The sequence below is a fragment of the Cebus imitator genome, unplaced genomic scaffold (assembly GCF_001604975.1).
Source record: "Cebus imitator isolate Cc_AM_T3 unplaced genomic scaffold, Cebus_imitator-1.0 Scaffold99, whole genome shotgun sequence".
NCBI classification, from domain to species: domain Eukaryota; kingdom Metazoa; phylum Chordata; class Mammalia; order Primates; family Cebidae; genus Cebus; species Cebus imitator.
In genome coordinates this window covers 5,694,891-5,713,245 of record NW_016107414.1, presented here as the reverse complement: position 1 = coordinate 5,713,245, position 18,355 = coordinate 5,694,891, and the positions used below count along the sequence as shown (strand labels likewise).

The following is an 18,355-nucleotide window of genomic DNA, read 5'->3' as shown; positions in this document are numbered from 1 at the left end:
GCTTCCAGGGATCTGACAAAATTCCCAATCTCCCCCTAAATGGATTCTTCCTCTGAGAACAACTCTGGGTTTTTGAGGGAATTGTTTGTGTTTTTTCCTGAAAAGGAGAATTAATTTTGGATGTTTAATTTAGATTTTGTCCAGGTGCCAGAGAACTTTGGGCGGGAAGCCTGCTTAAATAAATGGAATAAACAGCTGTTTATGGTGTGGGTTATTTTTACTTTGACCCCTCCCACACTTTGGGCCTCTCCATTCCTCCTCTCTGCCTGTCCTGTGGGCATCCCACCAACAGAGAGTGCTGTTTCCCAGTGACAGCCATTGATTTGCAAACAGCCAGAATGGATGTCCATATCCACACAAAAGTAGACTTCCTTTTTTAAATTTTTTTTTTTTAACTGACTGCCATTAGAGTATATACAGTGATTGGTGGGCAGGGGAGGGGGCAGGGTGCTGCCTAACTTAGTCCATACTCTATCTTTAGAGCACTTTTTCTGTATACCTAGAGGCATGTTTACCATCCCATGATTTTGTAGCATTTCTTACTAGAAAAACAAGGAAACTTGAAATTAAATGCATCTTCTCCACATAACCTAGCCTTATTTAGCCAAAGCAGGACAGGGCAGTGCTAAGCCCTGAGGATACAGTGATTCCCCAGGAGACTCACTGTCAGTGGGACCATAAGTGTAACAGTGTCATCCCACTGTGATGAAGGCAGGTACTAGCTCCAGCCCCTGCTACAGACCGGGGTAGGGGTGGTACCTAGAAAAACATCTCAGAGGAGGTATGAAAGCATTCAAGGGTATTTGTTTCACAGGGAGATGTGGTATAAATGGGGCTTAGCAGAAGAGGCAGAGAAGGAACAGAATCTCTACCATGAGAATCCTTTGACTCTAGCAAGGAGTTTGAATTTGATTCTGAAAACAGTAGAGAGTCATTGAGGGGTTTTAAGCTCTAAGAGTAACATGATACTAATGATACTAAAAGCATTGTAAAACACACACACACAGACACACACACACACACACACACACACATTTTTCTGGCCACAGTGGCAAGGACCAATGAAAAAAACCAAAGCTGAATAGAGAGAGACAATTCAGAGGCTGTGGCAATGGTCCCAACAAGGGATGTTGGGTGCCTGAACTAGGGCAGTGCCCATGAGGACGGAACGTAGCAAAAGGTTTAAGCATATTTAGGAATTAGAATCGATGAGATCTAGTTCCTAGACATGGGATGTGCATTAGCAAGATGTATCAGTCAAGCTGTATCAGCAGAAAATAAGGCACATTGTGAGAATTTAATGAAAGTGTTAGAGTAGGTAGCTAGGCAGGGCAGGAGATGGCACCTCCACCAAGGAAGGTCAGGCAAGAGTCAGGTGACGGTCAGGTAGTTGTTCAGCTGTATCTATAAAGTAATAATTACTCACAGCCAGCGCCAGGAAAAGGCAGCCTCCCAACTGATAGAGAACTCCTGAAGTTAGTGATCAGCAGCTTCCCAATAAGAGCTCCGAGTTGGGCAAGTGAGTTCAAGCATGCGCATTAAGAGGCAAAATGGTGGAGTTTAACTGATACATGACCTTCCTCTAGGGACAGTCAACTAGTAAGAAAAAAAACACCTCAAATGAGCATGTGCGCAACCCCAGTAACACACTGCGCATGCAGCCCTGCCCAAGTGCTGGCAGTCCCCTGCACAGACGGACAGCCTGCCCCAAGGAAAAAGGCCGGAGAGACACAAAACCCGAGGAGCATGCCAACATATAAAACCCCAGATCAAATGTCAAACAGGGCACTTGAATCTCTCAAGTCCCCCGCCTGACCATCTTCCTAGTGTACTTTGCCTTTCGTTCCTGCTCTAAAACTTGCCTTAGGCTTTCACTCTGCCCTATCCCCCGCAGACGAATGTTTTCCACGCTGCTGCGGACCCATTCGGGTTTGCCACCGCTAACAAAAGGGCTATTTACAAAGATGTGGTTAAAGGGAACCCATAAAGTAGGTGAGGCCCCCATCCAGTAACTGCAGGAAGCCACCACCACCTGTAGACCTGAAGAGTCAACTGAGGGGGCAGCGTTACTGGAGCCCAGGGAGACCCAGAGCCGTAGAAGGGCCACTCAATGGGAGCTGAGCCCCTGGCTGGGCAGTTATAGCGAGTGTCCTTCTGCATTCCGGTCTCCTGCTTCTTACTGGTTAAATGAGAAAGAAGTCAGCCTGCCTGACGCAAAGCCGGGCAGAGGTGAGTGGGGAAGGCCTGTGGGAGAAATGGAGAAGAACTAGCACAATGGGAACTTAGGTGCAAGTGAAAGAAACTCACCCAAATGGGTTAGGCCAAAAATAAAAATGGGGCAGGGGTAACATGGTTCACTAGCTCATAGAACTAGAAAGGACAGGTGAATCCAAAGCTGAATAACAATGCAATATTTCTCCCTCAATACAAGCTATGGTCTCCTGGGCCTCTCCACATGGCAGAGAGTATGCTTGTCAGCACCTCTAGGGTCACAAACTGAGAGCTTGTATTCCTAGAGAACAGCAAGGACTCCTTCTCCAGTTCAGAAGGGAAAGGGTTGCCCAACAAGGGTCCAATTGACTGGCTTGGGTCATAAGCAGTATGCCTGGAGCCACCTAGTCCCAGGTCCTGATTCCGTATACAGCTTGGTATTTGACATGGGCCTGCCCGGGAATATTTACACCAGGGAAATCAGCAACTGCTAGCAATCAGGGCTTCTTTTTCACATTGTTTTTAAATATCTACCAGCACTCCATTGACTCATCAGCCATCACTGTGTGTCAGGAAATGCTGTGCTGTGACAGGTCAGGTTCCATCCTGCACCAGCCTGTCCTGAACCGCCTCCTCAGGGCCTCATGGTGCAGAGTAGTGTCCCTAGAGAAAGAGCTAGAAAGTGTCCGCCAAGGCCAAATGTAAGTGCCACTGAAGGACACAAACCACGTATCTGGAATTATATCTGCTGCTTCAAACTGTAGTCCTTTACTGAAAACCAGCTCAGTAGGGAGATTCCCACCCAGGCGGGCTGAAGGTGTTGAGAGCTGGGACCACAAGGCGTGGTGGTACACACCTTGTGGTCCCAGCTGCTTGGGAGGCTGAAGTGGGAGAATCACTTGAACCTAGGAGGTCAAGGCTACAGTGAGCCAAGATCATTCCACTGCACTCCAGCCTAGATGACAAAGGGATACCCTGTCTCAAAAAAAATTATAAGAAGAAATGTTGCTATTCTCTCTGCTATGTGCCCCCAGCTATATTATTCCCTTCGGTATCCTTTGGAGAAGTACACCCTGTGACTCACCCAAGCAATGGCTGTGTCTGCCCTTTAATACATGTGTTTGTCAATACATTGATGGTGCAGTGGGCGGACGGCTTCACCTACAGGGTAATCAGAGGTCTTAGACTTGTTTGGCATAGTCCTAAGGAATAGAGGTTTCAGGTTATTATCTATTTTGCTACTCCCATGTAGTGAAGCTCCTTTACAGGTTGACAACACTGCAAATTAATGTGTTCTAAAGTTAGGCCATTACTGTGGTGTAAATATTCCCACCATGGCCAATTTTAAGTTATCAGTGTGATGTTGATGAATGCGGAGTTGGAAAGAGATGTGACCTGCCGGCTCTCCCAAGCCGATAAAAGCTAGTTCCATCACACTGCTGTTGCTTCTACCCTTCACCTACACCTTCTAACTGGGAGAAGGGACACCCCAGGAGAAGCAAGGGTGGAATGCTCAAAGTGTAATAATAACTAGTAACAGTCACTAAGCACTTATGATGGGTTGGGTTCTTAGGGCTTTCCTCTTTAAAAAATTAGTCCTCACAGCAAACTTAGGCAGTAGGTAGAAGTCAGGAAACTGAGGCATGGGTAAAATAACTAGTCCAAGGTCACACAGATAAGATTAGGAAAGTCCAAGGTCACACAGATAAGATTAGGAAAGTCTGGAAAATTCTGACTCCAAGGTCAATGTTATCATCGACTCCACTGTGGGCAAATGCAGCATAAAGACAAACTGAGATGGTTTTTCTTAGTGTCCATGTCCTTAGAAACGGCACTAAAGTATTTCTCCAAAATTGCACAATCTAATATGGTAGCCACTAGCTCTACTGGCTAAGAATAAATTAATTGAAATTAAATAACATTTAAAATTCTGTTCTGCATCCATACTCCAGTGCTCAATAGTCACAAGTTGCTAGTGACTACTGTAATATATTGGACAGCACAGATATAATACTTTTCCATCATCACAGAAAATTTCATCAGACAGTGCTGCTCTGGCTTGGCAGCTGGCTTTGCCATCGGCATTATGGGGGATGCCGGTGTGTGGGGCATCGCTCAGCAGCCCCAACTATTCGTGGGCATGATCCTGATCCTCATCTTCGCCAAGGTGCTCGGCCTCTATGGTCTCATCATCGCCCTCATCCTCTCCACAAAGTAGCTCCTCTCCAAACCCACCAGCCACAGAATATTATGTAAAGACCATCCCTCCTCATTCCAGAATGAACAGCCTGACACACATGCATGGGGCCACTGCCCCCAGTAGTTGGTCTTGTACATGCCCAGTGTCCTAGTGCCCATCGTCTGTTGCCCCCACCTTGCCCCTGCCCGCCCTGTGCCGTGGACATCTGGGCCCACTCATTGCTCCTCCAGGCCCCCGGTGCCCCACCCCCTAGAGTGCTCTGTGTATGCGGATGATGTAGAGTTGTCATTTCTCTTAACTGGATATTAGTTTATAAAGATCTGACCTGTTCTTGCATCTGCGGAGCAGCCCTCATCCCCCAGCTATCTATAACCTTAGCTAGAGTGTCGACTTGTGGGTTCCTGTTGCTGAGACTTCCTGGATGGAGCCACCCTCACCCTCAGGCCCTTGGCCCTGCACGGAGCTGTGTCCAATAAAGTTCTCGGATATGAGAAAAAAAAGAAAAAAGACAGTGCTGCTCTAAAAAGATTGCCAGAAAGAAAGAAGCCACACTTATTTGCTTGGAAACACAAAGTGTTTAATAGGATTTGCGGACTGCTATAACATAAAAACTCCAAATACAGTTTCATGGTTCTTTTGCTCTTAAGTAAGCAACTTCATTCATTTGTTCATTCATTCATTCAACAGACATTTACTGAGCACCTGCCATGTTCCAGGACCTATGCAAGGTTCTGGGGACAGGAAAATGAATAAAGAGACACAGCTCCTGCCCTCCAGGAGCTCACAATCTGATGGAAGAGGTGAAGTTCTTGGGTGGTGTTCTAAGGAAGAACAGATTGAGGGAGAGGAGAGAGAAAAGAGAAAAAGTTTCACTTTGGACATGACGAGTTTGTTGGGCCTGCAAGAACATCTGAGAGGATGAGTGGGGCTGGAGTTCAAATGCAACTTCAGGGAATACAGATTTGAGAATCATCAGCCTTAAGATGGTCATTAAATGAAGGGCCTGCCTGAGTTCATGCAAGGAGTGTGTGTAGAATGAGATGAGAATGAATCAAGGACAAAACCAACTCCAGGAAATGTCAATATATCAGGGGCAGGGAAAGAAAAAGGACCAGTGAAGGAAGCTGAGAAACCACATCAGAAGATCATCACAAGGAAGTGGGTCACTGAAATCAAGGGCTGGGAGTGTTGACTAACACGGAAAGGCCAAATCACATAGGAACTAAAAAGTACCCACTAGGTTTGATCTTGCTTAAGAGCCCTTTTAGTGGAGGAGTGGGAGTTGAAGTCAACCTGCAATGGATTCAAGAAGAAATGCAAAATGAAGAAAGGCAGATAATAACTATACAACTAAAAAAACTTAGTCGTGAAGATTACAATCCAAGAGTTCTCAGCATTTTTATTGACTGCACCTGAGAAGGCCAGTGAGGTGAGAAATGTCAAGGATCCAGGATGCAGAACCAATAATAGCTGGAACAAAGTCTGGGTGTCGAAGGAGGGGAAAGAGTCCAGAGGACCTTGCGGCAGGGAGAAGGACTGACGTTCCAATGCTCTGAGAGGGAAGGAGGAGCACAGACACAGGGCTCAGTTTGTTAAAGACAACAAATATTAGAAAGACAGGATGGAAAAAAAAAGACCATGAATATGGGGAAATGACCAGTGGCTCAGCAGATGACAATGATAAAGAAGGGGAAAAGGTTTGGGGGAGAAGTTTTATATGAAGGTAGAAGAGTGATAATCTGAACATACCACTTAGATTCCTGGGAGAATATCAGTGCCGTCCCTAAGCCTGTGGTGTGGGAGCTTGAAAGACTATCAGTCTTCTTGTAAAACCTTCTAGAAAGGAAAGTCTTCAAAGAAGACCTAAATGTCAGACACAAGTATTTTGCAAAAATGTGGCCCATTTGCAGAGCTTTCAACCACTGGGCAGTGTTCAGAGGGACATAGTGGATCATCATGTGGATGAGAGAGTGTAGATGGAGATGCCAACATTTAGGCAGAGATAACAAACATAAGACTGGGTGGGATTAATTGACTTCAGGATGTGAGGGAGAGCTCTGAGGTCAGTGGTAGCCCTGGGTTGTATAGAAGTCTTGGTGACACTGCCAACTGAAGGGCTCTGTTCCAGGATCTCCCAAAACATTGATGAGAAATTTGGGGTCTCGGAAGATAACAGGATAACAGGCTAATCTTGGGATTGGTCTATTCTCAAGATCCTCATTTCTCAGATGGAAATCACAACAGCCTTCAGGAGATCAGAATAAATTGGCCACACCTCTGAAGAGAGTCTAACCCAGGTGTACAATAATCCATATTCAAATGCTCTTTCTGGTGAGAAGAGCAGAAGCCCCCAGGGCATCACAGAAAAAGAAGTTCAGCAAGGGAAGTAATAATTTTTCAGTATTGAGAATGGAGCTTCATGTGGGGCCATGAGAAAGTCTAAGCTGGTAAAGACCACCCAAGCTCATGTAACCAAAGCCCCCAAGGGCCAATTTTGCAGGGCCCAGGCTCAATAGATATGTGTGTTTCCAAGTTTCTCTCTTTTCTTCATTCTGAAAATATTTTTTAAATCCTACTAGGCAAATAGCCAGGAAAATATCAGACATTATCTAAAATCACAGGGAACAACAAGGCTTGGTGATGAGGGTGGTGATGGAAGGAATAATTCCCTCTCTGTGTGTTCTAGAAATATTTCTAGAGCCTAGTTAGAACCCAGACTTTTTTTTTTCCCAGACTTTAAGATATCAAACGGTTTGGGCAAGGCACCCAGTCAACATTTCCTGCATATGCACCATTCTGAAGTGGTTTCAGGTCTCTGAGTAGAGCCTAAGTAGCCCTAACACAGCCCCTTCTTCATAACTCCACACCAACCTAAGGAAACAGCATCACATATCCTCCTCAGCCAATTGTGTCTGTTGCAGACAGCAGGTGAGACCAGCAGCCCCAGAGACACCTACACAGATGAGACTCCAGGCTCATCTGAGACTCTAGGCACCTGCCACCCTCAACTTAGATGCCATCCTCTCTGTAATATCCCCACTGTACACACACAACACACACCAGACACATTCCCCCCCCTGCACCCTCCTCCATATAGTTTACAATTGCATTTATTATTATAGCATGCTTTAAATGTTTCTCTACATTTTGCTTCCCCACCCAACGACATTTGGAGCTCTTTTATTGGGTTCTAGGGCCTATCATACAATAATATTTGTAGGAGGAGTTGGTTTGGGCTGGGATAAAGTTAACTTCAATTGAATTGGCTTGAATTGAGCCAAAATGGCGCTGGGAAACACAGGGCAATAAATTCCCACAGAAACAGGGCTAAGCATTACCTCAACTTCCGCATCAGGGATCTTCCCAGAGACCCACCACCTCCAGAGTCTCTCCCTAGCTCCCCAGCCACATTGCCTCTCCTCCACTTGGCAGTCCTCATTGCTTCTTGTGGAACAGAGCCGGGGCTGGCTCATTGCTGGGCTCCGCCATGACGTGCATGGGCTGGTTGTTCAGGGCAGCCTCGCGCATCTTGTAGTACATGAATTCGTTCTGGCGGAACATGCGTAGCTCCATCTCTGTCTGCACCCTCATGGCCTGTGGGACACAAATATACCATTAACAGTGATGGTAAGCCCCTAGGACATGCTGGTCTCTGACATACCTTGGGGTAAATGACTTCCAGCCACAGAGATTCAACTCTACCCCCTCAGAACACACTCTCTCTCTCTCTCTCTCTCTCTCTCTCATTCATCAAGGGCCCAATGTCCTGGCAGTGGGCCCACTTTGTCAAGAAGAGGGAGTCAGAACCCTGGGAGAGTGGCTGGAGGAACCATTCTCAGAAAACAATGTTTGTTCTCAGGAACTTCCCAGTGGGGACCTGGATTTGAACCGTGGCCCCTGCAGGTACTAATGTGGGACCTCAGGCAAGTGGCGTAACCACGTCAGCTACCAGTTTTCTCACCCATTTTGTTGCTTCATACCTTATAGTGGGTTGGGAAGATTACAGTGTGTGACACACAGAAGAGCCCTCATTCTCCCACATGTCCACTCAAGAAATATTTCTCAAGAGGCTGAGGACACAGCATGAATAAGATTGACAAAGGCTCTGCCTTTGACAGGCTCGATACCCTAGAAATAAAGCTAGTTACCCCACTTTTCTGCCCCTCCCTTGGTCCTCCTGCCAATTTTGAGGGGCTACTATATTATTTCCATTTTATAAATGAGGAAACCTAGAATCTGAATAGAAAAAGGACATCCCTATCTGAGACCACACCAGTCCTAAATGTCATAGTCACCCTACATTTTACAAAGTCTGTCCACTTTCCATAGACTGAACTGTCTGAGGACAGCCCTGTCACTCTCAAATAAAGCAGCCCTTCAAAGCACCAAGGACACCAGCAACACCATTTTCTAGGCACTAAGTGCATTTCACGCAGTAACTCATGAACACTCATCACAACCCTACCCTTTCCCCCTATTTTACTGATGAGGAGACTGAGGCCCATACATTCAATAGTTGCAAAATCATACAACCGGAAAGCGGTGAAGCTGGAACTCAACACTGGAGGTCTGATTCCAGAGCCTGTGATCCCAAACTCCACTCCATGTTACACAGAATACTTTCTAATATACATGGTTGCACACGCATGCGTGCACACACATACACACCGTTGTTTACACTTCCTCAGCCCAGGCTTGGGGTGTTACGATTCAACAGACTCGGGCTTCAAGTCTCAGCTTTGCCATTAACTCATCATGTGACTATGGACAGATTACCCTCCTTCCTGGGCCTCAATTTCCTCATGTGAGAAGCAAGGTGATATGGTTTGGATATTTGTCCCTTCCAAATCTCACACTGAAATATGATCCCCAGTGTTGGAGGTGGCCTGGTGGACATGCTTGAGTCATGGGAGCAAATCTCTCATGAATGGCTTAGTGCAATCCACTTGGTAGGAGTGAGTTCTCACCCTGAGTTTAATCCAGATCTTCTTGTTTTAAATGGCCTGGCCCCTCTGCCTCTCTCTTGCTCCCTCTCTCTTCATATGACACATTGGCCTCCTTTGCCCCTCACCATGATTAGAAGTTTCCCGGGGCCCTCACTAGAAGCAGATGCCAGCGCCACACTTCCTATACAGTCTGCAGAACCATAAGCCAAAATAAGCCTCTTTTCTTTATAAATTACCCAGTCTCAGGTATTCCCTTATGGCAACACAAGCGGTCTAACACACAAGGTAGTGGGCTAAAGCCTTTCTCAGTTCCCTTCTGTCTAGCTGGCAATATGCAGACTTTTCTAAAGCAGACTCCCCCTGAACTCACACTGTCATCCTCAGAAAGCTCAGGGAGGGAACACCAGCCCCAAGATACTACTTGCCTCTAAGTCCTTGGTGATGGGGTGGGAGGGTCCATGTGTCACCAGGAGAATGGCATAGGCTTTGCAGATCATCCCGTGCCCCACCTCAATGTTACCAGCATGCCAGTTGGTCAGCCCTGCCCGCATCACGGCCATGCCCAGTTGGGCATTGTTGGGGTGGTAGAGCTTCCTGCAGGAGCGTAGCAAATAATCACACATCACACCAATCATCCTTATATCTGCACTTAATTTGATGATGTATAAAGTGCCCTCATCAGTTAAGCCCATCTGCTCCTCCCCTCAGCACTGCGAGGTTTCTGTAGCCCTCCAAGGAGGAACTGAGGCACAGAGACATGGAATGAGTTGCCAAACCTCCTACACAGTGAGGCTGGGACAGCTGAAACTCTGGCCTGAGCTGCCCAGCCAAGTCTTTCTGGGGAAAAGGGGCCAGGATTGTACTATCTGAGCTTGAGCAAAGGAAGCTCACAGCTCTCAGGAGCACCTCAGACTTCTCCCTGGAAATTGGTAGGAAGGTCAAGGGAGAAAAAAATAATTTAAATGTCCTTTTTGAGACAGCATTGGTATTTTCACCTGCTTGGCACGCTTTTGCAGGGCTTCCTTAGCACGTTGTACATTTATCTACATTTTGTTTATGACTAACATCCTCTCAAAGAAATGAACTTGTGTCAACTTACTTGGCCAGAAACACAAATTTGTACAACAACATGGACATAGAAAGCAAGAGAGGGCATTGGCAAATGGAAGGCAAGGGAATTTTACAATTTTTTTGCAAAGATGATTGATGGCTCTTTTTTTTTTTTTTTTTTTTTTTTTTTTTTTGAGACAGAGTCTTGCTGTGTTGCCAGGTGCCAGGCTGGAGTGCAGTGGCGCAATCTTGGCTCACTGAAACCTCTGCCTCCCAGGTTCAAGCAATTCTCCTGCCTCAGCCTCCTGAGTAGCTAGGACTATAGGCATTAGCCACCACGCCCAGCTAACATTTGTATTTTTTAGTAGAGATGGGGTTCACCATGTTGGCCAGGATGGTCTCGATCTCTTGACCTCGTGGTCCACCCACCTCGGCCTCCCAAAGTGCTGAGATTACAGGCGTGAGCCACCACAGCCGGCCCCAATTGATGGCTCTTTTAAAAATAAATAAAAGAAAGCTCCCAGAATTGCCTGTGTGGGTTACAGGGTGGTTGGGGGGGGAGTCCAATCACTTAAAATCAAGCTGGAGTTAGCCTGAAGGAAATCAAAAGCAGAACATGCCACCCAAGTGATAGATGAGCTGGAGAATTTGGGAAAGACCAGGGATGGCAAATAGATTTCATCTCAACTACCAACTCTGATTGTTTGGTCACTACCACTGGAGCACCATGATAAAAAGGCTCAGTCAGAAAGAGAACCATGATGGATTACTGATGCCTGCCGTGGGTACAGGAGGGAGGCAGCAGTAACTGTACCATCTATTTGCCATCCCCGGAATAGACACATTTCCAGGACACTGTCTGAGACCCAGGATCGTCACCTACATATAGCCATCCACCATCCTCCTGGCATAGTCCGAGGCCTCCTCAAAGGCCTGGAGGTAGGAAAGGACCTCCGAAACAATGCTCAGCATCCTCAGCATGTAGATGTTGGTGTCAGCAAACACTGGCTCCTGCTTCTGCAGGCACTCCCGGCATAATTTTACAACCTAGAGTGAAACAGAGGCCCTGCCCATTACCATTGCACCAGACAACAGGCTTACTTCACATACGGGACCATCGTGATGATACCAGACACTCATCCTTTTTTAAATTGGAGTAATTGCTGACAGAGGTGGGAAAGCACAGTTTTGGGGTGTGACTTGCAAAGTGGTTCTATTGGCTAAGGTATAAGGCTGGGAAGGGTAATGGTGTGAGATATGGCAGACAGAGCACAGCAAGGAATTTCCAAAATCAGTAGGCAGCAGGAAGCTATGAAAGCTATACGTACACACACACACACATAAACACACAAACATATAAATATGTACAGTCAGATCTGTGTATGCACAAGTTCCACATCTGTGGATCCAACCCACTGCAGATCAGATATATATATATTTGATCTATATCTAAAATAAAAAAAAAAAATATATATATATATATATTTTTTTTTTTTTTTGAGACAAGAGTCTCACTCCATTGCCCAGGCTGAAGTGCAGTGGCTCAACCTTGGCTCACTGCAATCTCCACCTCCAGGGTTCAAGCAACTCTCCTGCCTCGGCTTCCTGAGTAGCTGGGATTAAAGGTGCACACCACCACGCCCAACTAATTTTTGTATTTTTAGTAGAAATGGGTTTTCACCATGTTGTCCAGGCTGGTCTTGAACTCCTGAGCTCAGGCAAGCCACCCACCTCAGCCTCCCAAAGGGCTAGGATTACAGGCATGTGCCTCCATACCTGGCCAAAAATATTTTAAAAGAAAGAACAATACAACAACAACAAAATATACAAACAAATCAATAGAGTATAACAGTTATTTACATAACATTTACATTGTATTAGGTGTTATAAGTAATCTAGAGATGATTTAAAGTATATGGAAGGCTATACATACATTGTATGCAAAAATACACTGTTTTATACAAGGGACTTGAGCATTTGCAGATTTTAGTATCTGTGGTGGTCCTAGGACCAATTTTCTACAGATACCGAGAGAAATATATATGTGTGTGTACATGCGTATATACATATACACACACACACACATATGCATACACACATACATGCATGCGTACATATATACATATACAAATATATTTATATATTTTATAATAGCACATTGAGATGAGTACTACTAATAATCCCATTTTACCAGATGAGAAACCTGAAGCACAGAGACGGTAAGTACTTTGCCACAGTCACACAGATGGTGAGCAACAGATCAAGCACTGTGACCAGGCCATTGAGCCCTATCTTCACCACCATTCCTGTGATTCTCCACTCACTGTGCTTTGGAATCATCTGAAAGCTTTTTTAAAACACTGATGTTCAAGTCCTACCCCAGACCAATTGAAACCAAATATCTGAGAGAAAAACGCTGGATGTGTAGTTTGTATAAGCTGCTGGGTGGTCCTTAAGGTCAGTGAGTTTGAATAATTATGTCCTACTGGAAGTGTACAAGATGGACATGCAGAGAAGGAGGCTCCAGGAAGCTGGGAAACGTCCCTGGAAGGATGCAGCCTTGGCCCTGGTGAGGAAAAGATGGGCCTGACCTCAGTCGTCCTGGACCCAGGCTTTTCAGACTGACTCTTGTGTAGACAGAGGCTTAGGCCCTACCCTACAAAGTCCAGAGGTCTCTAGGTTTTAGGTGTTCATGGTTCTCCTCTCCTTTCTTTGCTTGTATGGCATATGAGAAATGCCATACAATTCCTTCCATTTAAAGTCAGTGAGAACTAATTTTGCTCTGAGACTTTCCCAGAGTTCATGAGGCAACCTGAGGTGGTGAGGGCATAGCAGGGAGTGGAAAAGTCATGGCTGGCAATCAATTCATTCTGAAAACAATCCTTAAACCCATGGGCACAGTGTCCAGCGCCACGCCTAGGCCTGCCAAGCCTGAATGGAGAAGGAGAAGAAACGAAGAGAAGAGAAGCAGGGGAATGGAGGCAGTGGGGCCCTCCTGTTCACTCCAGCTCCCGCCTTGTGCCTCTGACATAGGTTTTCCATGTTGTACAATAATACTTTGTTCATGTGACTGTCTCCCCACCTGACAGAACTCCTTCCAGGCAAGGAGAGTGTCTTGTGTTGGCCACTCTAGTAAGGTCTTAGAAATGTACAATAAATGGGTTAGTAAAGAAGGAGGGGCCGGGCATGGTCGCTCATGCCTGTAATCCCAGCACTTTGGGAGGCCACGGTGAGCGGACCACAAGGTCAGGAGTTCAAGACAGCCTGGCCAATATAGTGAAACCCCATCTGTACTAAAAATACAAAAATTAGCGGGACATGGTGGCACGTGCCTGTAGTCCCAGCTACTCGGGAGGCTGAGGCAGGAGAATGGCTTGAACCCAGGAGGCGGAGGTTGTGATGAGCCAAGATCGCACCATTGCACTCCATCCTGGACAACAGAGTGAGACTCTGTGTCAAACAAAACAAAAAAAAAAAAAAAAAAAAAAAAAAAAAAAAAAAAAAAAAAAAAAAAAAAAAAAAAAAAAAAGAAAAAGAAAAAAAAAAAAAAAAAAAAAAAAAAAAAAAAAGAGGGAGGAAGAAGGGAAATAGAAATAGAAATGAATAGAAATTAATCTCCCGCATCCACATGCCCTAGTGGCATTAAGCATTCAAGTTGCTTAACAAGCTTGGGGAACAAAAATACTAATTCATGGTCCCTATTTTCTGTTGCAGATTGAATGAGTCACATCCTAGAGAGTGAAAACGGAAATCAGTATTTCCGACAAGCCACCCAGGTTGATTCAATGCAAATGCCCTGTAGCCCAGTGTTTGGCAGTGGGTCTCGGATTTGATTACACATTGAAATCACCCAAAAGCTTTAAAAATCTTGATATCAGGGTCCTGTGGCCAGAGATTCTGGTGAAATTGTCCTGAGTGGGGGCCTGAGTATCAGAATTTTTCAGAAGTGACTCTAGTGTAGAGCCAGCTGAGAATCCCTGGTGCTTCAAGAGCCAAGGTTGAATGCACGGTTGGGAGAGACTGAAAACTGTAGCCAGCACACGCATTCAATTATCGGAAAGCAAGCAGCCCACTCCCAGTATGTCCACTGCCATCTGCATTCCCCCATCTCCTATACCAGGTTTAGATATCACAGATCCCCCAGGGACAAGTGTCTGGCTGCATTTGCGCCCCTCAGACCCAATCTCAGTGGGTTAAACAGTCACTAAGAACACACACTTAGGAGATGCTAAAGGTTTAGGGAAAAGAAGAGACTGGTCTCGACCAAGGGGCGTCTTCTAGAAAAACAACCTGCTTAGTAGCCACCCTCTCCTGAGCCCATTCTTACCCCATTTCCCTCCCTTACTAGAGAACGTTTCCACCCTCCTCTATACCCCCATCCTCTATAACAAGTGAATTCTTACCTCATGATACAAACCCTCAGAACGAGCCTTGTCTATCTTTTCCAATGTATCCTTGGAGAACTGTATCATCTCCTTTACCACTTCCTGAGAGGGCTGGGAAAGGGAGACATGTTGAGCTGGAGATGGTTTCTTGAGGCAGGCCACTCTACCTTTGAATAGTTGCCATCTTTGACATCCAATGTTGTGCAAGGTTAATGCCTTCCTCATTCTAAATGCCTCATTCCTGTAAATGCTACCCAAGACCCTGAAGCTATTCCTGTTCCCTCATCACATTTCTGACTCACGTTTTCTATCAAGCCAAGTCCCAGAGCCTTGCTGTCAGCCCATCACCCCAGCCTGTGCTCATTCCTGGGCCTTTGAACCCCAGGGCAGAACCTGACATCAATCCCTGTTGTGTTTTCTCTGGCATTTTGGATTCTATCGCCCAAAATATTTGCTGTTCTCCCTCTTTGTTTCAAGTCAACCACATATTCCACAGGTACGCCCTTGCGTTTTTGTTTTCATCCAAGTCATTGATGTAAATACCAGCCAGCACAGGGCTAAAGACAGAGGCCAAGGACTTGACCCAAAAATCATACTCCAGTTTGTCTTGGAGTTCATTAAAGAGGGTCCTTGTGATAATAATTATTCAAACCCTTCCAAATGTCTTAGCATCCAGCCCGTATTTCCTGGTCTTGGCCAAAAGGATGTCAGAAGAATATCTCAACTGTTTTCTGTGAAATCTAGACTCGTTAGGGTTACTACATTTGCCTAAGTGGCCTAGTGATCTTACAAAAAAAAAAAAAGAAAAAGAAAAACAACAACAACAACAACAAAAGGTTTTAGGTTTTGATATTTGAGGCAAGGAAGTGCCATAATTAAGAAACCAGTTCCCACAAGGACATAATAATTTTGAAGAAAAAGAGCCAAATTTCTCAAAGTCCAAGAAGTTTACATGCTGTGATAATTCCTATCAGAAGGACTTTTCTGAATTTTTTTTTTTGTGGCTTAAGCAAATCTTATATAACTTTTTTCCAAAATGAAAATAACTTTATTATTTATTTTGACTATAAAATTGACATATGCAAGTTGTGCAAATTAAAACTATATTAAAAAGTGTGGTGAAAAAGGTAGAAATCTCTAGAACCTACCTAAAGACTGCAGTTAGTATCTGAGGAACATTTTCCTATGCATGCATGCAGAAATAATATCTAAAATATTTAATGACTGATACAGGAAAAGCACTGACCAATTAAAACAAAGACACTGACCATCAACAATGGGTATGTCAGCTGAGCACGGTGGCTCACACCTGTAATCTTAGCACTTTGGGAGGCCAACGAGGGCGGATCACCTGAGGTCCAGAGTTCAAGAGCAACCTGACCAACATGGAGAAACCCCGTCTCTCCAAAAAAAAAAAAAAAAATTAGCTGCACATGGTGGCACATGCCTGTAATCTCAGCTACTTGGGAGGCTGAGGATGGAGAATCACTTGAACCTGGGAGGTAGAGGTTTCGGCGAGCCAAGATCATGCCATTGCACTCCAGCCTAGGCAACAAGAGCAAAACTCCATCTCAAAAAAAAAAAAAAAAAAGTTTTTATTTCTACATAGGTTTACGTATACATATATTAAGGAACTAGGAAAGATTCTGATGGCAATTGAAGTTTTGGGCTGGTGTACTGATGGAGGCTTATCAGGCTGGGATATAGCATTATAGGGAAAAGAGAATGACTGTGATGATCTTGTAGATAGTCCAGGTTAAGGAAATGGTTAATAAGTTAGTCCAACTCCCCACTTTACAGATGAGGAAACTGGGGCCCAGAAGGAAGAGACTTGGCCAAGCTCAGATGTTTAGAGTCATAGCCATTACTAGTGCACAGGCATCATAATTTTTCTTCCAGTATTCTCCCTACTACATTATAATGACCTTTTCTTAATGCCTGAAAATGTATTTGCATTTTAAAATATACACTCAATTTTTTTCTGCTCAGTATAGGTGAGTTATTTTGAGTTATTTTCATAGAGAAACCCAATTTGATATAAAATATAATAGAAAGCCTTTGCTTTGAATTCAGGTAGATTCCAGCAGAAATCATCAATCTTTTATATCAAGAGAAATCTCAGCTCTGCCATTCATACTGAAGACATGTGTGTGTCATCACCAGTTGGTAACAGTATGTCTGAAGTGAAGGGATGGGAACTAAAGGCCACATGTAGCCTACTGAACTATTGAAACTGCCAGGTAAACATCAAAAAAACTAAAGAAATGACCACATGGTTGTTATATTTTGGAACAAGACAAGAGGGTCTGGCCTCTTAATAAAAAAAAATTAAGTAGTGTGGAAGCAAGTTATGAAACAAATACTCAGGGCTAGTCTCCGGGAGGGAAGGCTGGCTGGCTCACAGAGAAGCCATGTTATCCGCAGGTTCTGAAAAGTCAGGGTGAGGGCGGATGCAGTATCAAATTCTTCTGTAGCGCTCATGATGCGGTGCCGATGCCTCTCACGTACATCCAATATATACCTCCTAGAATACAGAACCTTTGATTCCCTGAAAAGGAGGTTGTTCCTATAGAAAACATTAATCCTTGGGCCCCAACTGCTTTGTCTCTGCCTGGGAGGGGTGGCTGTCAATCTCTTCACCCCAGACATCACTGGTCACACAACTCCCTCCTCCTGCTTCTCTCTGTATGGACAGAGTATGCTTGCAGGCACATGGGTGTGCGTGCATGTTTATGTGTGTGTGTGTCTTTTAACATTCACAAATGGTAGCATACACAGTGTTAGGGGTTAAATTGCATCCTCTCAAAATTCATATGTTGAAGTCTAGCCCCAGAAGTTACCTCAGCATGAGATCTTACTTGGCAATAGGGTGACTGCAGATGTAATTAGTTAAGGTGAGATCATACTGAAGTAGAGTAGGCTCCTAACCCAATATGACAGGTGCCCTTATAATAGAGAATGCCACGGGAGACGCCCCCATGCCTTTACTGATCTCCATCATCCTCCCCCTGAGCACAGCTTCACCAGAGGAAATGGACAAGAGGAGTCAGCGCTTTCTTTGGTTTGGGCTTCTTGCTTATACTATTGCAATCAGTGATTAAATACTTCACTCTCATTTCTGCTTTGTTGCTTTAACTGGCTACTCTGACACCTGGTGGCTCAGCTCTTTCTCCCAGCTCACCTGGGTTCCTGACCTCCCCTCATCAAGCCTTCCTCTGCTGCTCAATAGACTCACCATCAACTGGCAACAGCTACCCAGGAGTTCAAGATGGTGACCAATCTAAACATAGCCCTGTCTCCACATTGCCCATCCCCATGGGACTAGGAATATTTTTTTTGATAGCCAGAGAACAAATCTCTTTGCCCATCTGATCACAACATCTTAACTTATCAGCATCACTCAACTCAAAAAGGGACAAGAGGAGAAAGCAGAATTTGTTGTGTCTACTCTGCATGCCACTCCTTTTACACACATCGTCTTCTTTAATCCTTATAACAACCTATTGCATTGGACCCATCATTCATTTTTTTTTGTTTTGTTTTTTTTTGTTTTGTTTTTTTTT

The 18,355-nt window shown here is 44.9% G+C and overlaps 1 protein-coding gene across 2 annotated transcripts in view; it reads right to left on the bottom strand.

The window, feature by feature from the left end:
• Positions 1-4,963: 4,963 nt before the first annotated feature.
• Positions 4,964-18,355, bottom strand: part of SMYD1 (SET and MYND domain containing 1) — a 44,171-nt gene continuing 30,779 nt past the window's right edge. For both annotated transcript variants that reach the window (XM_017536661.2, XM_017536663.2), the window contains 4 exons: positions 14,811-14,903; positions 11,291-11,454; positions 9,783-9,951; positions 4,964-8,005 (listed from right to left, as the gene is read on the bottom strand). In XM_017536661.2, coding sequence (XP_017392150.1) covers positions 7,847-8,005; positions 9,783-9,951; positions 11,291-11,454; positions 14,811-14,903 — 585 coding nt within the window. In that variant the 3' untranslated portion in view covers positions 4,964-7,846. The remainder of the gene's footprint in view (positions 8,006-9,782; positions 9,952-11,290; positions 11,455-14,810; positions 14,904-18,355) is intronic.